Genomic DNA, 24,719 nt, shown 5'->3' with positions numbered 1-24,719 from the left:
AAACTTTACCAAGAAATCTGATATTTTCTAAGTCCAAAAGGGGCCATAAATCTTGCAAAAAGCAGGATGGAGTTATGTGTCTTGCTGTACAGGGTCAGCTTATGATGGTGAACAAGTGTTGCAAGTTTTAAAGAATAGCTTTGATAGTTTAGGAAAAAGCTGACCTAAACATAAAACTTTAACCAAGAAACTGATTTTCTAAGTCCAAAAGGGGCATAATCTTGCAAAAGCAAGATGGAGTTATGTTCTTGCTGTACAGGGTCACTTATGAGGTGAACAAGTTTCCAAGTTTCAAAGCAATAGCTTTGATAGTTTAGGAGAAAAGTTGACCTAAACATAAAACTTAACCAAGAAATCTGATATTTTCTAAGTACAAAAGGGGCCATAGATCTTGCAAAAAGCAAGATGGAGTTATGTTTCTTGCTATACAGGGTCAGCTTATGATGGTGAACAAGTATTCCAAGTTTCAAAGCAATAGCTTTGATAGTTTAGGAGAAAAGCTGACCTAAACATAAAACTTAACCAGGCAACGCCGACGCAGACGCCGACGCCGACTCCGACGCCGACGCCGACAACCGCTCAAGTGATGACAATAACTCATCATTTTTTTTCAAAAAATCAGATGAGCTAAAAATGATATGAAAAAAATCTGACAAAAAATTTCGGAGCAAAATTTAATATTTTAATATTTTGTCCCAGAACTCTATCTACACTGGCCCTAGACCAAAACTAAACAATGAATGGTGGATTTTCATCAACCTTTTATCTTAGCATAATTAGAAGGACCTCTCGAAATTTAATTTAAGTAGAACATCTTCTCACGAACCACTTGATAGATCTTCTTCAAAATTGATCCGTAGCATCATTATAAGGTCTTCTCCCACACTTTACCTGGTTTTATTTTTGTCACTAAAGCTAAATAAATATATAAATACATGTAGTTTAGTCTTTGAATGTTCATCTTTAACATAATGTTGTGTAACTTAATACATTTTTGTATAAACTTATGAGAGGTAAAATGTAAAAGATATAGAAGTCAGTTGGGTATTGTTATATTTTTTTTTGTCCCAGGCCTTTTTCAAAGAAAATTAGGGGAACATAATAGGCTGAGTCCTTCCTTCATTCCTCCCATCTGCAACACTTCGTGTACGGTCCATAACTCTACCATACATGAAGGGATTTTGAAATAACTTGGCATAAATGTTTTACCATTATGAGTTGACTTGTCTTGCGCAAGACCCAGACCTCTAGCTCTTAGGTCAAGGTCACACTTAGAAGTCAAATGTTAACAGGGTCTGTTTTGTGTCCGGTTCATAACTCTACCATTTATCAAGGGATTTTGAAATTTCTTGGCGTAAATGTTCCCCATAATGAGAGAATGTGTCGTGCGCAAGGTCCAGATCCCTAGCTCTAAGGTCATGATCATACTTAGAGGTCAAAGGTTAACATGGTCTGTTTCTTCTCTGGTCCATAACTCTGCCATTTATCAAGGGATTTTAAATTACTTGGCACAAATGTTCCCCATAATGAGATAATTTATCTTGTGCAAAACCCAGACCTCTAGTTCCAAGGTCAAGGTCACCTTTGGACATTTATCGGTATTTTTATGCCCCCGAAGAAAGGCATATTAGTTTTCAACTGTCCATCCGTTCGTTCTTCATTAGTTCGTTCGTTCGTCACAACGTTAACTTTTTGCATGAAGGCACTTCACTCACGAACCACTGCACCCTGGACCTTCAAACTTTACATGCTGATAGTATTTATTGAGTACACCACCCCTACTGACTTTGGGGTCACCAGGTCAAAGGTCAAGGTCACCAGGTCAAAGGTCAAGGTGCTGCGGGGGCATTTGTCACCATTAGTGACAGCTCTTGTTTTGTCTGTTCCGTTACTTTTTTATGCATTGTTGTATATTCAAATAACTTGGCATAAATATTCACCATTACAAGACATTGTGGCATGTGCAAAAGTCAAGGTAACAGGCACTCAAGTTAACTGTCTTGTTTTGTACATGAAATTACCTCCCTTTTATATGATAAAGTGCAATACATGTGTTTTTAAATCAGTTTTCACACTAATTTAAAAATGAAATTATGTTCAAAGTAAGATAATTGATAATTTGATAGATATAAAAAGCTATTAACAATTGTAGACTTGTAGAAAGCAAACCCAGACACAAGTTTTAACTTAATGATATATATAGGTAATGCAGCATTACTGTGGTTGCAAAACATTAGGTTGATATGTAGTGTAGCTATGTATTGACCTACAGTAGAATTAAACCGGTCATTGTCCGGCGTCTGTCGTGCGTCGTCCGTCAACATTTGCCTTGTGAACACTCTAGCGGGCCACATTTGTGACCCACTCTTTATGAAACTTGGTCAGAATGTTAGCCTTGATGATCTCTAGGTCAGCTTTGAAGCTGGGTCATGTTGGGTCAAAAACTAGGTCAGTAAGCCAGATCAAAGGAAAAGCTTGTGAACACTCTAGAGGCCACATTTGTGACCCAGTCTTTATGAAACTTGGTCAGAATGTTTGTGTTTATGATCTCTAGGTCAAGTTTGAAACTAAATTATGCGGAGTCAAAAACTAGGTCAGTAGGCCAGATCAAAGGAAAAGCTTGTGAACAGTCTAGAGGCTACATTTGTAACCCAATCTTTATGAACCTTGGTCAGAATATTTGTCTTGATGATCTCTAGGTCAAGTTTGAAACTGGATCATGTTGGGTTAAAAACTAGGTCAGTAGGCAAGATCAAAAGAAAAACTTGTGAACACTATAGAGGCTACATTTGTGATCCAATCTTTATGAAATTGGGTCCGAATGTTTGTCTTGGTGATCTCTAGGTCAAATTCGAAACTGGGTCATGTGGGGTCAAAAGCAAGGTCAGTAGGTCAGATCAAAGTAAAGGCTTGTGAACAGTCTAGAGGCCACATTTGTGACCCAGTCTTTATGAAACTTTGTCAGAATGTTTGTCTTGATATCTGGGTCAAGTTCGAAACTGGGTCATATTGGGTCAAAAACTAGGTCAGTAGGATCAAAGGAAAAGCTTGTGAACACTCTATAGGCCACATTTGTGACCCAATCCTTATGAAACTTTGTCAGAATGTTTGCCTTAATGATTTCTAGATCAAATTTGAAACTGGGTCATGTGGGGTCAAAAACTAGATCAGTAGGCCAGATAAAAGGAAAATCTTGTCAACACTTTAGAGACCACAGTTCAAGTTTGAAACTCATTAGAGTTAGTCGGAATGTTTGTCTTGATTATAAGTCAGGTTTGAATCTGGGTTATGTGGGGTAAAAAACTAGGTCACCTGGGTAAATCAAAGGAAAACCTTTTGAACACTCTAGAGACCACATTTGTAACCCAATCTTTATGAAACTAGGTCAGAATGTTTGTCTTGATGATTTCTAGGTCAAGTTTGAAACTTGGTCATGTGGGATCAAAAACTAGGACAGTAGGCAAGATCAAAGGGAAAGCTTGTGAATACTCTAGATGCCAAATTTGTGACCCAGTCATTATGAAACTTGGTCAGTATGTTTGTCTTGATGATCTCTAGGCCAAGTTTGAATCTGTGTCTTGTTGAATCAAAAAGTAGGTCAGTAGACCAGATCAAAGGAAGAGCTTGTGAACACTCTAGAGGCCTCAGTTTTGACTCAATCTTTCTGATATTTGGTCAGAATATCTGTCTTGATGATCTCTAGGTCAAGGTTGAATTTTGGGTCGTGTTGGGTCAAAAACTAGGTCAGTAGGCCAGATCAAAGGAAAAGCTTGTGGATACTCTTAGAGGTCACAGATGTGACCCAATATTTTTATGAAACTTGGTCAGAATGTTTGCCTTGATGATCGATCTCTAGGTCAGTTTTGAAACTGGATCATGCGGGATCAAAAGGTAGGTCAGTTGGCCAGATCAAATGAAAAGTTTTTGAACACTCTATAGGCCACAGTTTTGACTCAATCTTTATGAAACTTGGTCACAATGTTTGTCTTGATGATCGCTAGGTCAAGTTCTAATCTGGGTCATTTAGGGTCAAAAACTAGGTCACAGGGTTTTTGAACACTCTAAAGGCTACAGTTGTGACTCAATCTTGATGAAACTTTGTCAGAATGTTTGTCCTGATGATCTCTAGGTTAAATTAGAAACTGGCACATGTTGGTTAAAAAACAAGGTCAGTAGGCCAGATCAACTCTGGTGAGCAATATGTAGGGCCTTCATGGCCCTGTTGTTTAGTACTACATAAGTGTCTTACATTTCATTTTTTTATTAATTACCTCCTTTTATTGTGATCGTTCGATGTGTGTCGTCTGTCAACGTTTAACTTGTGTATGCGATAGAGGCTGTATTTTTCAATTGATCTTCATGAAGTTTAGTCAAAATGATTGCCTTTATACAATCTAGGTCAAGTTCCAAAATGGGTCATCTGGGTCAAAAACTAGGTCAAATCAAAGAAAAACCTTACGTATGCAATAGGGACTGCATTTTACACCTGATCTTCATGGAATTTGGTCAGAATGTTTGTCTGGATGAAATCTAGGTCAGGTTTGAATATAGGTCATCTCGGATCAAAAACTAGGTCGCCCGGTCAAATCAAAGAAAAACTTTGTGTATGCAATAGGGACTGCATTTTACACTGGATATTCATAAAATTTAATCAGAATGATGCCTTGATGAAATCTTGGTCATGTTTGAATATGGGTAATCTCGGGTCAAAACAAAGGCCGCTAGGTCTAATCAAAGAAAAACCTTGAGTATGCAATAGGGGCTGCATTACCGGATCTTCATGAAATTTGATCACAATGGTTGGCTAGATGAAATCTAGAAACCTAGGTTGAGTACAAATAGGGGTCATCTGGGGTCAAAAATGTTGGCCACCCAGTAAAATCAAAGAAACCTCTTGTAAATGCAATAGGGACTACATTTTAGGCAGGATGTTCATGAAATTTGATCACAATGTTTGCTTTGATGAAATCTATGTCAAATTTAAATATGGGTCATGTTGGGTCAAACACTAGGTCATCGGGTCAAATAAAATAATAGCCTTGTGTTTGCAGTAGGGGCTGCATTTTTCAGTGAATCGTCATGAAATTTGATCAGAATGTTTCTTTTGATATAAGATAAATAAAATGGCTAAGTATTCCCATTCTATCCGTAAATATTGATCCCTACTGGGTTGAGTACGAAGCTCGTAGATCCAAGAGTATTACCTGTTACATCTTATATTTTTGTGTTATTTGCTGTCTCTGGGTCATTCTGCATGATTTCAATGATTTTATTTGATATACTATTACTTCACGTTTTGTGTGTAGTCTTTAATGACTTGAGACTTTACATGTATACTTAGGATCTATGTTGCTTATTTTTAAAGAAACATACATATATTGGATATGTCTAAGGTTATCCTCATATTTGGAGTTGTTCCACTTTCACTCTCTGTTGTGCGGAGCTGTATTGTTAGTGCCCGCGGTAACTGTCGTGCTGGCGTAGCTAGAGGCAAGTGTAAGGTTGCATAGATAGTTGCCGATGCTGGAGTTACTCCCAGAGGTGGGATTCGTAGTTGGAGTTGCTGCGGAGCATGTCTCCATGGCCCAAGTAGGGTTGCTTCTAGTATGATGTGGCTGGGCGTGAGCCATGGAAGACATGCTCACTTGTTGGTTTAGATATCTTCCCTGACCGGTTTTGTTCAGCAGTGGTGAACTTTTTCAGAGGACTAGACCGTAATGACTAGGCAGGTTTGGTTTGCATTATGTGTTTGTTTTGATATAATCTAGGCCGAGTTCAAATAGGGTCATCTGGGGTCAAGAACTAGGTCACACAGTAGTATCGAAGAAAAACTTTGTGAATTCAATAGGGGCTACATTTTAGGCATGATGTTCATGAAATTTTATGAAAATGTTTGCTTTGATGAAATTTAGGTCAAGTCAAATATGGGTTATGTTGGGTCAAAAACTAGGTCACCTGATCCAATCAAAGAATAACCCTGTGTATGCAATAGGGGCTGCATTTTTCAGTGGATCTTCATGTAATTTGATCAGAATGTTTGTCTTGTTGAAAGCTAGATCGAGTTCAAATATGTGTCATGTTGGGTCAAAGACTAGGTCACCTGGAGGGGCCTCTGTGGCCGAGTGGTTAAGGATTCTGACTTCTAATCACTTGCCATAATCACCGATTTGGGTTCGAGCCTCACTCGTGGTGTTGAATTCTTCATGTGAGGAAGCCACGGAAGGTCGGTGGTTCTACCCAGGTGCCCGCTTGTGATGAAATAATGCACAGAGGGGCACCTGGGATCTTCCTCCACCATCAAAGCTGGAAAGTCACCATATGACCTATAACTGTGTTGGTGCGACGTTAAACCCAACAAAAGGTCACCTGGTCAAATCAAAGAAATACCTTGCCTATGCAAAAGGCGTCGCACTTTAAGCAGGATATTCATTAAATTTGATCAAGTTGTTCTCAGGTGAGTGACCTAGAACCATTTGGTCCTCTTTTATGATAATCTATTTGTTTTTCTTTACCAATTTGAAAATGATATCAAATTAAATCTTTAAAATACAGATACATTATATTAGCATTTGAAAGCATTCACCTATTTTAGATTTCCAGACATTTTCAAACTTCATAAATGATATGCTATATAGTTACGACTTTACATACACTTTTAGTATGTTGCCCTATTATTTAGAAGATGCAGTATTGGCATGCAGTATGTTTTTTTTGAAAGTATGTCCTTAGGAGATGGGGACCTTAGTAACTCTGTTACAAATTCTTGTCAAGTTGAAAATAGTTTATATATATACAGCACACAGAATGCTGTATACATATGCAAATAAGATAAAAAAGAATTATCTAATGCTAAGGCCACACCAAACTGATTACCTGTTCGTCGGATTTCCCGCACCAATTTGAAAGGAAATGAAAAAAAAATATTTTAATTTTTTTTTGACCGCCCACACCTGGCGTATTTTTTTGCGCTGGGTCGAAATCAGTAGGAACGAAAAAAAGTGGAAATTCCGAAGTTTAAACGCACCTTGCTTGTAATTTATCGGAGCAACGGAAGAACATGTAATAAAGTCACTGGTCCGACTACGTAGTCTCCCTACCGCACAGAAGGGATACCTACCCCGGTAGTATGAGTTTATTCGATTAAATTTTGTAATATTCGATTACTTTAAAAATCGGGCATAACAAAATGGCAGCCCCTATGTCTTTTTTTTTTTATCTCATGTCGAGATGACGAACGGCAGGTATTTTCAGCAACAGCTGTTGAGATTTCCCCAAGCTGCAGTTTTACAGAGATGTTAGGGCTGTTGCACTATACAATAAGGTGAATCTTTCCGCAGATACAGTCGTGTAAAACCCGCCGGGGTTATGTGTGTTTCTAAAACGCAGGTTTTTGTTTTTGTTGATTGTTAGATACAATTCTTTATTTGGTTTGAGTGATATTAAAGATGGTACATGACAATACATCAGGAATTCTAGACATTTGCTTATATTTCACTCAAAAGTGTCAACATTTGTTTTTGTTTACTTTGTATAGTCAAACTCTCAAAGTGCTGGATTTTCATTTGATTTCTGACAGTAAAACCCAGCATGCAGACTTTAATTGGCACCGAATAGTACCACCACAGATTAACAGGTTCAGTAGAGTGCTGTGTGATCTGCATTTGTAATAGATACATGTTGTCCAGCACTTCAAGGGTTAAAAGGTCTAATGTCACGAGCAGAGAAAATTGTAAAATGATATGGGATAAATAAGATATTTCAGAATAATAAAAGCGCTGATATATTTCTTACTTTTTATTGTATGCATCACACATTAAACATTCAATACTCCAAAAGCAATGCAGTCTGAATGTTACTTCACACACATTTGTTTTTCCGGCTTATGAATAGAAATACACTTGATTTGGTGATAAAAATGACACAAGCGATTTTTTTTAATTCATCGCTCTTCGCTCGCTTCAATAAATGATGATTTGAAAAAAAAAAAAAATTTTTCGCTCGCTCGCCCCAAATATTTTTGAAAAAAAAATCCGAAGAACAAGATGTCGACGTAGCCCAGTCGGCATAATAATCCAATTAATCCATATAAAACTAAACACTCACACTATAAACTAACTTATATAGCACTGGTAATTCAAATGTCAGTTCCTGGCTCTACTTTAAGTAAAAGTTCCATATATCCGTGTCATACTCCAACGAAGATGAAAAACGTAATCCTCCTCGTGAAGAAAGCTAGCTTTTCTGACGAAAACGTACAAAGTAACTCGACGTCTCGAGTTGAACGTTCCTAGGAAAACGTAACGTAAGATGGACCGGTCCGGTAAGGTAAGAATGTAAACACGTGTCTATGTTTATAAACAGTTATGATGGCGGATATAATATCCAATCAACAGGTGTGACCTCCAAGGTCAGGTAATTCATATGACATGTGACATCCAATCAGTAGTGTACACTATGGCGGGAAGAAAGATTCATTGGTAATATTCAAATGCCGCTCTGCGATTAACCATTCAAATTCACTGCAACACTACATGTATGTTGTAAACATCCAAATAGAAATATCTACGTAATATACGTGTAGAATTCCATGTTTGTAATAATCAAAGCTGACTATCTAGTGGCATCACTGGAAACTGGTGTCTCTTCAAGACGACTTAGTTCCTCACAGATTAACCACCAATGTCGACGTAGCCCAGTCGGCATAGATTTATTTTGTAGAGTGTCAATGCCAGATAGACAACTGAAACAAGTATAAATATCCTAAATATTTATTATTCAAATATATAATGTTACCTCAGTAGCATGTAACTAAATCACTACAATGACCAGGTATCATGTGTAATGAAGCGTTATGATCTTAATAAATATACGATGATAGTAAAATGTAAACATAAATTATGTATCAAACGAGGTCAAAGTTCATATATACATGTATCTATTCAGACTAAAAATCTGTTACTCGAGATTTCAGTGCAACTGTATACTTTATAGAAAGCTAAGTTTAGTTTCTATGAATTATTATAATTAATGTACTTTACTTTATCATATAGGAAAATTGTACTAACCTGAAACAAGTATAAATATCCTAAATACTTATTATTCAAATATATAATATTTCCTCAGTAACATGTAACTAAATCACTACAATGACCAGGTATCATGTGTAATGAAGCGTTACACATAGTATCCGAGCATTGGAGATTTAGTTACGGGTGACAGGTTAGTAATTGTTAATGATGAATAGGAGACCAAAGAGCAAGGTTTTGAGAAAATAATGGACTGACATATAGGGCAAATATAGGATTTAAGCAGTTATTCATGATTTTAGACTATTGGTATATCATTGGTGGTTACACGTTCATATAGAACGCTGAAAATAACAAAATATCAGTTGAGTGTATGTACTGTTAAAATGGCGTCCTATGACAAAGACATCAATTTGGTGTGGCCTAATGGTTAGAAAAATTTATGCTTTTCACTGTGACTGTGGAATGTGACCACAGGACTGCACAGACACGTACTAGTAGCTGACAAACTACAGATACCACTGACGAAGCATTATGCATTGTATTTTGCATTTAAATAAATTGTACATAACAATTATGATGAAAAAGTTAATAAATAAATAGTACTGTACACATAAGTTTTTCTTCTACATCTAAATTGCTGTATGATTATTGTGCAGTATATATATAGTATTGGTATTGGAAAGGAAAAAAACAAAACTATCTTTTCTGGAATATGTAAATCAACATAAGTTATGTCGTAAGAAATTGTAGATAGTTGAATGGATTTTGCAACTTTATAGCTATGTTTTATTGTAACTTTAGTGTGTTATATAATACACAATATAAGATATTGAAATAAATGCTCGTAAAATGCTTCTTTTAAGAAATGTTAAACAAATGCTTATTTGACATATCTGATTTTCCAAAGTTATCAAATTGATAACTTGATGTTTAACATTAATGTTTTACACAGGATGCCTGCAGAACCCTAGCTGCCGGTGGAGGTCTTGTGGAGGTCCATGATGAGGCAGAACAGAATTTTTTGGAAATGACACTCAATCAGCCTTGTAAGGGAGGCACTTTTGTTACTCTGTTTTAAATACAATATGCCATGAAATTGACATTTTAAAAGATATCATAAAAAGATCCTACTGTTACACTACCCATACGCAGGAAAACCTGTTACACATTTTGTGGATAAACAGTAGGTGACCCTTTACAAATATTCAAATTAAGCTGACTCATTAGAAAACATTGCGACCAGAAGTCACCTTTTCCTAAATACACAAATGTATATAATTATCTTGTAAGAACTTTTAAAAAATCTTCTTGTCAGAAACTGCTGACCCAATTTCAAATGATTCTTTGGTGACACCAAGATTATTCAAATGATTCCAACTTGTTAAAAACATGGCCACTAGAGCTACAAAAAATCCTTAAACAACATCTTCTGAACCTGTATTTCAGATTTATAAAATAAAACTGATCAGTCCCAATCAATACAAAAAGATGTAGGTGACTATGGGAAAATGTTTTATCCATCATCCATTTTACAGTCCGTGTCTGATAACTTCGGAGTGACTATTTGGACGAGTCCAAGTCAGGGGGTGTCATCGATAATTATCATTATCTAAGTACACACTTTTATATAATAATACTAACTGCAACAATTACTTTGAAGTAGAAGATTAGTACCAGCCGTACATAGAGCGTTAGCCATACATGTGCGATTCTTTTTATTTCCATTGTCGCGTTGGTTCGAATCCCACTGTGATTTATACTTTTTTAAATCTTTGTTTTTTATTTATGTTTTAATTACATTGTTTGAAAGACAATTGAAAATATTCAAAATGCAGTAATACAGCACTACGGTATACAATGACAACTGAAATATGGAAAAATGATGTTGCTTGAAATAACCTTCAGAATATTTTGTAGTATGCATTTATCATCATTCTTATACTGAACAAAGTTTTTCTTTGCAACAACAGACGTGGACGCCTCTGACATGTTAACTACACTAATACTGGCAATATACTAGAGAGGAATTTAACCTGCACGAAATTTCCGAGTGTTTTCGTGACTATGCATTCATAATACGGTGTGTTTACACAGAGCTGATGGCTGGTCGCCATTTAAACAGAAGTTAATTTAATAATATTTCTATCTAAATATATTAATATATTGCAGGAAAAATGAATGATTATGGTGGTTTACCCTGAAAGAGAAAAAAAAAACACACCTACCTAGATTCGAACCTACGGCCCGCATAATTCGACAAAAATTCAAACACCAATGCTTAACCACTGAGCTACTGGGACTGACAGACGTGTTGCAATAAAATATACCCAATATTATTGTTTATGTAAGCTGCTCTACTATCCGACCAGGGATACCTGACAGTGACGTCATATTGTGTTTACTTTTCGATGTTTACCATATATCATTATGTTTCTTTACCCAAAGCCTGCATGGATACGTAACCCAGAGGATAACGGCGATGTCGTAATAACCAAAAAATACCGAGTTCGAATCTGGTCGGCGGAACTTTTTTTCCCGCACGATATATTTTTATTCAATTATATAGTTATCTTCATTTTCTAGTGCATCACGAATTATACGTACAGAATAAATTGTGTAGAAAACGTTCGTTATTTCACTCAAAATGGCTATGAACACGTTTTTAACTGTAACGAGCCTTTGGAGAATAACGAGAAAGCAATATCCATTCTTAAACACAATAGACGGACGGTGAGACAGGCTTATGTTGCATTAACATTTTGTAAACTTCATACTATAATAAATGATTGATAATTAAAAAAATACTAACAAAAAAAAATATATGAAAACAACATTTTTCCAAATCAAGGAAGCAAATGTAACTGGTCTTTCAAACAATTTTTTTTTTGCTACAAAAAATACATAAAATATACATCGCCTATCACTGGTTTCGAACTTACATCGCCTGCGTGACAAGTAGCCAACACATCCACTGGGCTATACCTTACATAAGTTTCTCATACGATAAGGACATTTATGTTTTCTTTCACTGCGTTCAGCCAAACATAAATTATTTAATATCTTTACTACCAGATTCTACTAGAAAAACAACTGAACACAATATAGGAGTGGTATGACGGACTACTCTGTATTTCATAAACATTTCATAACACATCATTTCAATAAGAACTCTATCACACAAGATAGTTCCACAAAAAAAATTATAGCCCCTTATTAACTTGGGACATTCACAGTCACAAACATTATACACTGAAAAAGCATAACTGGAATTAATGATATTCCAATTATTGAACTGTCCGGAACTACTTCACACTCTCCAGTCTATGTTCTATGTTTAACAAACATTGTGAAATTCCTGCGCAAAGCACACTTCTTTCTCTCTTTTAAAACATGAAACAGGTAATTAAAATCGCCAGTATGCAAAAGAAAAAGTACAGTTAAAATATGAACACAACTGATAAGGAAAAGCACAAAGGGTGGGTGCATGGGTTGATATATCTTGTACGTAGTCCGTCAAAAACTCGAATGACCACAAAGAACCGTTACGCTATATATAGTAACTACGTTACTTAAATTAGAACACGAGAAACCCGTTCTGTACTGACAGAATCTTATACGAACGAAAAATACATTTATGTTTTCTTTCACTGCGTTCAGCCAAACATAAATTATTTAATATCTTTACTACCAGATTCTACTAGAAAAACAACTGAACACAATTAGGAGAGGTATGACGGACTACTTTGTATTTCATAAACATTTCATCGAAAAGAAAAAGAACGGGCAAACTTGTAAATTGCGACCAAAGTTATACTATAATATATATGCAGTTTGGTTATACTTTTTAATAATTTAAATGCCTAAGTTTTTCGAAACACTTCTTCTTACTTCGTCTGATTATCTTACGTATCGGTCTTTACAATTTTCTGACTTCCATCTTCCATGTTTCTTAAAGAGAATTCCTATAGTTTTTTTCCTTTCATAGAATTTTTTTAAATTCACATATATGATAGGAAAAGTTGTGCTGAAAACAATGAACAAATAAAAACAATAGGTCATTAGGCTTGTTTTTGTGAAAAATTGTTTTGAACACACCCACTGTTGCTGAAACTGCTAGCGATTTTTCAACATTTTCATAATTTTCGGCTTTTTTAAAAATACCAACCAAAATATACATCAAGGCAGCACAATAAGTTTTTTTTCTTTTTACAGATTTTATCATATACTTATTTGATATCATAGTCATATTTGTAATACTCTATCCTTACAATAATGGGTACAAATGAAAAAAAAATATTGTTTCATATTTATTTTGTGAACTTTTTTCAGTGAAAAATACCCATAGTGAAGAACATTTTTTTAAATTTTGAAAAAACTCTTTCATAGAATTTTTTCCTGTTTTTCTTATGTATAGACAATTTTATTGTGAGCATAAAAATGGCTAAAAATATATGGGTCACCAGGCTAATTTTAATGTTAAGACCGCTATAATACAACACCTGTTCGGACGGAAAATGGCGCGAAACTGGCCAAATTGATTACATGTATGTTTGCTTGAAGTTAAAAAAAGTTTTAAAAATTCTTAATTCTTTCTATAATTGAATACTAAATAATCTGAAAGGTGATAATGTCTTATCAGTACTAAGTCAATTATTTTACATTATATGAACAACACTGTCTTTGTACTAAAATGCGAATTGTGAAAACACAACCACAAAAATAGCAAGACACCTGTCAGGCATGATACTTGTCAATACAACATAAACCGGTATCAACATTTTATTACTGATAAAACTTATCAAAAATGTTATTTCATTCAAGATTCCTCATATTTAAGACTGTCTGTAATATGTGTTAACAAATTTTGATTTCAGTTCAGTTTTTCATAGAAAGTGTCGGCTGCGCAGAAAGATGCGCATAAAAAACTATCGGAATTCCCTTTAAAAAGTCTATCAGGAACACCACTAGAAGCAGCAGTGGTTGCCCCACCTGATCTGAACGAATGCAGGCCAAATTTGGTTTCGTCAAGACCGATTTTTCGTAAATTTTCTGACAAAATTTCTCTTGCTCTGGTATAAGACAGATGATCAATTTTTCTTAATACATACTTACTGGATTTTGTACAAAAACAAAGTTTGCGAAAAATAAATACATCATCAGACGTATCAATATTAGCTAGCTGTAAATATTTTTCCAAGTGCATAACCGGGAATGTCACCTTGCCAGTTCTAGAAATAACAACAGACTTTCCATTTCTGTATCGATCAGTTTTGCTTGAGCGAAATACAATGTTTAATTGATCGGGCGCTAAGACAATATCTTGGCGTTTAATTGAAACTACTTCATTGAACCTTAGGAAACCTGCATAAGAAAGCAAACGCATAGTAACAAACCTTAAGTCTGAAAGATTAGTATCAGAACTGAAATGAGCAACAATCTTATGAATATCTTCTAGATATTGTCCTTTTGGTTAACTGGTTTGCCTGTATCTCTAAGTAACCCTCTCTAGCGAGTTGTACAAAAGAAGATTTGCAAGGATCTGGTAAACCAGAAATATTGTGAGCCCAGGAAATTCCATAAATAGTATTGTTTATCTTGGCATCTGAAGGGTTAGAATTTCTTAAAGAAGATAAATAAAGACCAACATGGAAATCCCTTGCTGGTAAAGGTCTAAAACTATATTTGTTATACCAACAACAAAAAGCTTTAAAACTTGAATTATAAGTCTTAAAAATGTTTTCAGATTTAGATTTTTAACAAGTGTTTTGAGCCTCTGATGACATAATTCTAAATCTTCCGGTACAGCTTCGCTCTCTAAATGCTTCCATAATCCAGTCTCAAAAGCATCTGTCAAATGTATAGAAATTTAATACCACATAATCCTGTTAGCCAAAAACTTGCAAAACAAAAGAATACATCAATTTTATTTTATTTTTTTCGATCTATCAACTGTGAAGCACAGTTCTTCGTCATGCACAAGGTGCATACGGCACATTATAATATATATATAGTATATATAAATAAAACCTTCAATCATTTGCTCTTCCGTGCAGCACGGAATTTATTAAAAGCATCTGTCAAATGTACAAAATTAAATACCACATTACTCTTATCCAAAAACTTACAATTTAGCCTAAATGAATAAATTCATAAGACGTAAACAAATTATATAATATTTAATTCTTTCAACTTAATCTTTCAACTGTGAAGCACAGTAAAGAAGCTAACTATAGCTTCAAAATATTTTCTCATCATCATCGAAATTTCATTAAAAACTTATCATGCGCAAATTATACATAAGTATATTTATATGTCCAGAAAAAAAATAATAAGAAATATATATACTTTTCAGGTTCGTACCATGGAACCCAGGTTCTTAAGGCAAAAGCTCTACCGACTGAGCTATTCTGCTATACAACTTTTACCTGCTTTTATATCTTGTTACGTGTAAAATATAGTTATAATTTCTATACTGAACTATTATTTTACAATTTTACTGCAAGAATCTTACTTTAATCTTACTAATTTTCATTAGTGAAAATGCCTGCTGTCACTATATTGTTTTTGAAAATGTTCTGACCAGAGTGAAACTCAATCACTTCTTCCACAAAATCTTTTTTCTCAAATTCGGAATTGAACAGAACGGGCCAAAAAGCAGCGCTTGGCCATTTAGGAAATATGAGTGTTCCGTGTGCTTTACGCGCTAACAAATGAAATATAGTTTTGGACACAAGAAAGATCGGCGGTACTAACCAATTTCTAGAACCTGACCAATCTTGTGTGAATGCGTCAACAGCCTCGGTCTCATAATCTTGAAACTTGGAATTAAACCGTTTCAATTTTCTATTGGAAAAACTAGTAAACCTATCCATATCATGTGGTCCCCACAAAGAATCAATGAAAGAAAAGAAGTCTGAGGATACTTCCCAGTCATCAATGTCTACTATTTTACTGATATTATCTGCAATTTGATTTTTATCTCTAGGAACCCACTGTATATCTAGATCAATGTGCAATTTTAAACACGTTTCTAAAGCTTCGTGATGTAATTCAGGTTTCATACTACCTACTTTAACAATATGAACACATAACTGGGAATCTGAAAGCCATCTTACAGATTTATTAGTAAGAAAGGTACCAAAGGCTTTTAAAGCGTGATTTACAGCTTTAATCTCTCTAAAAGTAGAGCTTTTCAATCTTCTACCGACCAATTGTCATGAAAAATGTTTCCTTGTGTTTCAACTATATAAGCTCCGTAGCCCAACCTACTAGCATCTGAGAAAACCTTTGTACGAACTAGGGAATAAGACGATAGTTTTCTAATATTCAAGGAATGTAAATTTGTCTTCCAAAATTGTAGTTCAGACCAGCACATGTTATCAGCACTAAGGCAGTACAACTTGTCCTAAGATTTTCTATTTGCAATTTCCATATGAAGAAAACGCGTCATGATACGTACAACATTTCCTTGAACCGGTAACATAGATACTAATTTTCCCGTACATACCGCTAATTGCATAGCCGAGACCCAAGGACCATTGTCTAAGAGAAAGGTCAAGTTACCTAGAAATTCACCAATCCTACGTTTGGGAATGGCAATACTGAAACCACAACTGTTCCACATTAACCCAATCCACTCGAGCTCTTGCACAGAAATCCAAATGGATTTATTAACATTTATGATAAAACCCGCCTGTATTAAAGAATTTTTGACAAAATCTGCATCTTTTAAAGCAAGGGTGTAATTCTTATTTGATCCCCATCCATCATCTAGAAACATAACTATTTTGATTCCATTGAAACGCCAATATTTTACCATTACCCTCAATGTTTTTGTAAAAATGAAAGGGGCACAACTCAGCCCAAAAAGTACCACAGTGTAACAATAGTAATTCCCCTTGAAACTAAATCCCAGATATATCTGGTGGGCTGGAAATATATCCAGATGATGATAGCCTTTCGTAAGATCGAAACGAAAAAAATGAGAATCCTTTTCTAAATATTCGATAGCTATTTTCCAGTCTTCAAATCTTATTTTTTGTTTCCAAATAAACCTGTTAAGCTTACGCAAATCCAAAATAAGTCTCTTTTTACCCAGTTTGTTTATCGAAACACTCAACAGGTTGACAACATGGGGAATGAAAGGCGTTTCGACAATGTATTTGTATTTTGACATGTCTGAAATGGATTCCTGAACAAAATCAATATTTTCTAATGCAGATTTGTTATTTTTGGAAATAGAATGTTCCGGTGTGCTTAAAAGGGGAATTTTATAACCATTCCTAAGAGCATCAATAATCTCAGGATTTGCGCCTATTTTTTCCCAAAAATCAACATGTTGACGTAGTCTGCCTTTGACGTTATCATTACTAGATTCAAATGAACTTTGAATTTCTTTGTCAAAAAAATTCAAAAAACTATTCATAATCATCAGTAAGAAATAAATACTTATCATTTATTGCTGGTAGAGTCTCTACTGATCTTGTCTCGTTTGAAATAGAATCCTCCTGTGAAACTGGGCTCTGAACTGTTTGGCAGGGGCGGCAGACGACCGGTGGCGAGGTAGCAATCCTTTCTAAAGTGCCCTTTCCGTCCACATGCGAAGCAGGTATCATTGGCACCGGCTTGTCTTGGCCAACGAAAGGCACTTCTTCCACAAAAGGACTGTTCTCCTGTGAAGGCAGGTGTAGAAACAGCAGCTGAACGTTGGGGATCTTGTAACCCCTAGTTTTGATATCCAGGTGTCGAACGTTGCATGAAAAAAGAAGAACTTTTGTCAGGAATAAAAGACTTAATATTGTTAGTTTTGAGTTTTTTGATAGCACGTGTCTCGGCTTGCTAAAGCCTTTTTTCATCTTCACTATCACTTCCACAGACTGAGGGAGTTTCATATTCTTCTAATGTGGTCCAGCCCCCGGGGGAACTATCTGCAATTCTTATTAATTTGTTTCTATGACGTATCTTCTTTATGAGGTCATTTACTGGCTCTTGCACACGAGCACCACCAATGCGTGCTACTTTATTCAAACCTTCTTTTATTTCCTGATTAAATTCAACTTGAATTTTATGTGTTAAAGTCTTTAGCTGATGCTTTTTAGGTTTATCCTTCTCACTTTCTTTTTTAAGTTCTTTAATTTGTTGATCAAAGTAAGTTCTGAATAAGCCAAAAGCTTCAAAAACTTCTCCTTGAGAATTCCCCGGGGGCTTACCTTGAGGAAGGCTGTCTGTAACACGTGCAGAACTTGAACCGGCACTTTCTCTATCTGAACCACACAGAAAACGCTTATCGTCGGAATTTTCAACAGAACGCTGGTGGTCATCTTCTACAGCTGACTGAGTCTGAGAAGTGTTCTCCAATCCACAATCGTCATAAGAAGCCATAGACAACAAGAGCACCGCCTTGCGGGTGCTGACGCTCATCTGATTTTTTTGTATAATAGAAATATTGTTCTACCCATGATTTTCTAAGTCTAAAAAGGGCCATCATTCTTGCAAAAAGCAGGATGGAGTTATGGTTCTAGTTGTACAGAGACAGCTTATGATGGTGAAAAACTGTTGCAAGTTTTAAAGCAATAGCGTTGATAGTTTATGAGAAAAGCTGACTTAAACATAATACTCAACCAAGAAAACAGATTTTCTAAGTCCAAAAGGGGCAATAATTATTGCAAAAAGCAGGATGGAGTTATGTTTCTTGCTGTACAGGGTCAGCCTATGATGGTGAACAAGTGTTGCAAGTTTCAAAGCAATAGCTTTGATAGTTTAAGAGAAAAAGTTGACCTAAACATAAAACTTAACCAAGAAATCTGATATTTTCTAAGTCCAAAAGGGGCCATAAATCTTGCAAAAAGCAGGATGGAGTTATGTTTCTTGCTGTACAGGGTCAGCTTATGATGGTGAACAAGTGTTCCAAGTTTCAAAGCAATAGCTTTCATAGTTTATGAGAAAAGCTGACTTAAATATAAAACTTAACCAGGCAACGCCGATGCCGACGCCGATCAAGTGATGACAATAACTCATCATATTTTTTTCAAAAAAATCAGATGAGCTAAAAACGAAAATGCTAAGAAGAGATTTAGTTTAGCACAGCTGATTGATACATCTTGTACGTAGTCAGTCAAAACCTCGAATGACCACAAAGAACCGTTACGCTATATATAGTAACCACGTTACTTAAATTAAAACACGAGAAACCCGTTCTGTACTGACAGAATCTTATACGAACGAAAATAAATACATATTTCCATCTATTATAGGTATACATCCGTTTGGGGATATACCGTGGTTATTTATAGTTTGTTGACAAAATGACGTCACTGTCAAAAATTGTCGGTGGATAAGTATTATAGGTATACGTCCGTTTGGGGATATACGGTGGTTATTTATAGTTTGTTGACAAAATGACGTCACTGTCAAAAATTGTCGGTGGATTAGTACCTATTTTGTTAGTTTTATAAGTCCAGAAAACATAAACAAACGTGACATCACTCCGAAGTTATCAGACACGGACTGTAGCTACGGATTACCTCCATACCCAGATATGTTGCTGTAATGATTACGAATTCAAAAGAAAGTGAATATAAACAAGAGGGCCATGATGTCCATAGTCATAGAAAACCATTGTTTACAGTCAGGAGGCCACATTTTCTATGTATTTTACTATTTATTTGAACTGTCAAAACATGTTTCTGGCTTTCATGTTAATCTTATATTAGTGTGAACAGAATATAATGAAAGCCGGTGCGGGAACATGTTTTGACAATTCAAATAAATAGTACAATAATCTTTATTGTACCCCCGGCAACAAAGTTGTAAGGTGGGGAGGGGGGATAATGGTTTCAGGTTGTCTGTCCGTTCGTCTGTCTGTAGACACAATCTTGTGCACACCAACTCTCCTTATCCGCTTGATAGAATGTAATGAAACTTTACACAAATGATCAGTCACAACAGTAGTTGTACATGGTGCATGTTACGTTCTTTCAGGAAAAAATCTGCAGAGTTATGAGACTTTGTTTTTTATACACCCGAAGAGACGTATTTTGATAATACCCCCGGTGTCCGTCTTTGCATCCGTCTGTCCGTTAGCAATTTCGTGTCCGCTCTGTAACTCTTGAAGGATTCTTGACAAAAATGTTCACCACACCGAGACGACATGCAGAGCGTATGTTTTGGATGTCTCGCTTGAAGGTCAAGGTCACATTTAGGGGTCAAAGGTCATATAAATTTGTTTAGTGTCCGTTCTGCAACTCTTGGACTGCTTGAAGGATTTCAAAGAAACTTGGCACAAATGTTAAGCACACCGAGACGACGTGCAAAGCGTAAGTTTGGATGACTTGCTTCAAGGTCAAGGTCACACTTAGAGGTCAGATGTCATATATGACTTTTCTTTGTGTATATTGCTCTGCATTGCAGTGCACTTGTTTCTATTTGGCAGATCCCTTTTTTGTTCACTTACAATTTAAAAAATGAATTACTTCCCGTTAATGTTACTTTGAAACTTTTATTATCGGCCGTAGGGAAAAACCGAGACCAATTTTCTGTGGTACAACATGGATGATACCTCCAGTTTTTAGGTGTATTTTGACATACCTGTACCTGGTAAGGATTTTTTTGTGGACTTAGAATTTTTTTGGAATTTCTTCCCTTTGTTGTTCCTGTCCTTAGGGCTGCAAATGTTATGTTAATAACCTCCTACTTTTCCTACATTTTTATCCGCAAACCTTCAGTTTTTTCCTACTTTTTGTGTGGCAGTGGCTATGATTACAGTTCCGTAATCCTAGCTTCCGATTCTAGTATTACGGAAGTTCCGTATTCCTAGACAACCCTATGAGGATAGGCTAGGAATACCGAAGTATTTAAGAGGCATAAAATATATGTTATGACATGCATAAATGGTGTTGTAAACATACTTATTTCACTTAAAATAGCGATTTTTAATGCCTGTCGCATTACTTTGTGTTATCGGTCCGTCATTTTGGGTTAGTATAATCTTAAACGATATATTAATGGCGGCGCACGGAAATATTGTAGAAATATGAGGGTCAAAGTTAGATTTTTAAAAATAAATAATTCTATACTTTAAGTTATGAGTTCATTTTGCTTGTCACTTGAGTTTTCCGTGAAATGATAGGCGAAATCAACACCTGTATACATATGTTTTTCTTTTCCAAAATCATACTAAATATAAATACTTCTTTTTAAAAATTGGCAGACAAACGTAGAATTATATTTTTAGTAATAGCTCAAAATTTTAGGAATATTCATTTCTTTATAAATTTTATGACTTGATTTTGCCTAAGAAGTATAAAAACCACAGGGCCTAGGACTTTGATATTTTGTATGTGACATCATCTAGTGGTCCTCTACTAAGATTGTTCAAATTATTCCCCTAGGATCAAATAGGGCCACGCCCTGGGGGTCACATGGTTTACATAGACTTATATAGGGAAACACTTCTTGTCCAAAACCACAAAGCCTAGGGCTTTGATATTTGTAATGTAGCATCATCTAGTGGTTCTCTACCAAGTTTGTTCAAATTATTGCCTTAGGGTCAAATATGGCCCGACCCGGGGGTCACATGGTTTATATAGACTTATACAGAGAAAAACTTTGAAAATCTTCTTGTCCATATATACTACAACATTCACATTTTGACCACATGTATAGTTTTGAATGGCTAGATGAACCTTGACATGAGTTGACCTTGATCTTGACCTAGTGACCTACTTCCGCATTTCTGTAGCTAGTCTTCAAATTTGGAACACATGTATAGGTTTGTGTACCCAAATAAACTTTGACCTTGTCATTGACCTAGTGACCTTCTTTCACATTTTTGAAGGTACAGGCTTCAAATTTGGACCATGTGCATAGTTTTATGTTCCGAAATGAAATTTGACCTTGATTTTGACCTAGTTTCACATTTCTCAAGCTACAGCCTTCAAATTTGGACCACATGCATAATTTTGTGTACCGAAATGAGCTTTGCCTTGATCTTGGCCTAGTGACCTACTTTCACATTTCTGTAGCTACAGCCTTCAAATTTGAACCACATGCATAGGTTTGAGTACCGAAGTAAACTTTGACCTTGACTTTGACCTAGTGACCTACTTTCACATTTTTGAAGGAACATGCTTCAAATTTGGACCACATTTTGTTTTGTGTTCCGAAATGAAATTTGACCTTGCTTTTGACCTAGTGACCTACTTTCACATTCCTCAAGCTACAGCCTTCAAATTTGGACCACATGCATAGTTTTGTGTACCGAAATGAACTTTGACCTTGATCTTGACCTAGTGACCTACTTTCACACTTCAAATTTGTACCACATGCATAGGTTTATGTACTAAAATAATCTTTGACCTTGACATTGACCTAGTGAACTACTTTCACATTTTTGAAGGTAGAAGCTTCAAATTTGGACCACTTGCATAGTTTAAGGTTTCGAAATGAAATTTGACCTTGATTCTGACCTAGTGACCTACTTTCACATATCTCAAGCTACAGCCTTTAGATTTGGACCAGATGCATAGTTTTGTGTACCGAAATGAACTTTCACCTTGAGATTGACCAAGTGACCTACTTTTACATTTCTTTAGCTACAGTCTTCAAATTTGGACCACATGCATAGCTTTGTGTTCTGAATTGAAATTTGACCTTGATTTTTACCTAGTACCTACTTTCACATTTCTCAAGCTACAGCTTAAATTTGAAGCACATGCATAGTTTTGTGTACCGAAATGAACTTTGACCTTGAGATTGACCAAGTGACCTACTTTTACATTTCTGTAGCTACAGTCTTCAAATTTGGACCACCTGCATAGCTTTGTGTTCTGAATTGAAATTTGACCTTGATTTTTACCTAGTACCTACTTTCACATTTCTCAAGCTACAGCTTAAATTTGAAGCACATGCATAGTTTTGTGTACCGAAATGAACTTTGACCTTGAAATTGATCTAGTGACCTACTTCCACATTTCTCAAGCTACAATTTTCAAATTTGGACCACATGCATGGGCCACATGCACAGTTTTGTGTACGGAAATGATTTTGACCTTGGGCTAGTCTTGAAATTTGGAACATTCACAAATGGCTCAATGGTGGGCGCCAAGATCACCCTGTGATCTCTTGTTAACCTTTAGCCTGCTGGAGGCAAGTGGTTCTGCCTTTGCGACCAGTGCAGACCTAGATCAGAGAGCACTGTTTCCTGTCAGAAAATTTTCAGTGAACACCCCTTTGGATAATAAGTGGTGCTGCCCAAATTGAATGATGGACCAGTCCATTCTAGAAATTTAGCAGGGTGAAGGTTAAAAGTTAAAAAAAGACTTAAACACAGAATCTAAATTTCAATTAAAAGTAAAATTTCTGTTATCTCAGTATTGTAATATGTAGAAAAAAGAACACATTTTTATGCGTAACATATTAGTTGCAACAATGTAATATGATTAATATTTTGCAGATGATTTTAATGACTACTGGAGTGCCCTGAATGACATTGATGAAGAGGGCCAATTCAACTCGGTTAATTCGAGGAAAAATGCATCTTTCACCAATTTTCAACAAGGAACAAACAGTGAATATAGAAACTGTGTTGCTTTGACGTTTGGTTATTTAAACTACTGGATTGTGACTGATTGCTATCAATATTTCCGATACATCTGTGAAATTGGCGTTCTTTGTGAGTCTAAACATGTCTAAACATGTTTTAATTTAGTTAATTTTAGTATGGAATAGAAAAAGTAGAAACTAAAAGTCAGTCATTTCTTACTTGATCATTTCTAGCTCATCTAATTTTCTTCAAATTAGCCATGATAACCCTGTATTTATGTAGGAGGGTAAAAAAGTATAAACTTGCACTTACACCGGCTTGCTATGATATGTGCATGTACACACAGGAAGCAATTCATTCTCTTCCACAAACAAAGAAACCTTAAAAAGTCTGCATAAATATCACATACACCGTGTCAATGTAATTCAAAACCGGAGTATCAAAGTCATTTGTTGTATATTCATACAGATTATTTAAAAATAGTTTTAATACTTTAATATTTTCATTAAATGTTTGGCAAAATTGCAGATTTTTCCGGAGAAACATAAGTTTATGTAATATCATAATATCATAACATAAAAAAATAAAGATCGCTTGATACAGGTTCTAACCATTTTCTTTACAGCTTAAATATTAGCCGAGGAAGATGTGAACTGAGGATTTACGCCGGAAAATTCGGAGGTGTTTTATATTATCAGTGCATTATGCCAATGGATTGAAACCTTTTCGTTACATTATATTCATTACATTATGTCTATTGATTGGAACATTTTTGTGACATATCTGTTGCATTACGTTGATGGATCTTCGTTGAAAGTTACTGTGTATATTGAATTTGAAAAGATTTAATTTAGTTGTTTATTTCCGATTCTCAATAATAAACGCATTTCAGAATAAAAGTGTCTGTATTGAATTAATATCATAGTATTGTAGTTAAAAAGCAAGAGATGAATACTTACTCTGCTTGAAACGTGTATGTCAATCGAGCCTCATTTAAACCAGTTTGTCTATTTGACTGTTAGCCATTTTGAACCTTATTATATCTCCACAAAACGAAGTTTAGGGGGTATATAGGAGTGAGCTTGTTGGTCGGTCCGTTGGTTTTCATGGTTTCCGGACGATAACTCATGAAAGATTTAAATATTTTT

General features: G+C 35.4%; 1 protein-coding gene across 2 annotated transcripts in view; it reads left to right on the top strand.

Annotated features, from left to right (window-relative positions):
• LOC123539987 (snaclec A11-like) overlaps positions 1–24,470 on the top strand; it is a 74,996-nt gene extending 50,526 nt beyond the window's left edge. For both annotated transcript variants that reach the window (XM_053526737.1, XM_053526736.1), the window contains exons 7-9: positions 9,982–10,075; positions 23,482–23,700; positions 24,197–24,470. In XM_053526737.1, coding sequence (XP_053382712.1) covers positions 9,982–10,075; positions 23,482–23,700; positions 24,197–24,201 — 318 coding nt within the window. In that variant the 3' untranslated portion in view covers positions 24,202–24,470. The remainder of the gene's footprint in view (positions 1–9,981; positions 10,076–23,481; positions 23,701–24,196) is intronic.
• The last annotated feature ends 249 nt before the right edge of the window (positions 24,471–24,719 follow it).

Source organism: Mercenaria mercenaria, chromosome 16, assembly GCF_021730395.1.
Source record: "Mercenaria mercenaria strain notata chromosome 16, MADL_Memer_1, whole genome shotgun sequence".
Lineage (NCBI taxonomy): Eukaryota > Metazoa > Mollusca > Bivalvia > Venerida > Veneridae > Mercenaria > Mercenaria mercenaria.
The sequence above is the reverse complement of the archived record's forward strand: the minus strand, read 5'-3'. Positions and strand labels throughout refer to the sequence as shown.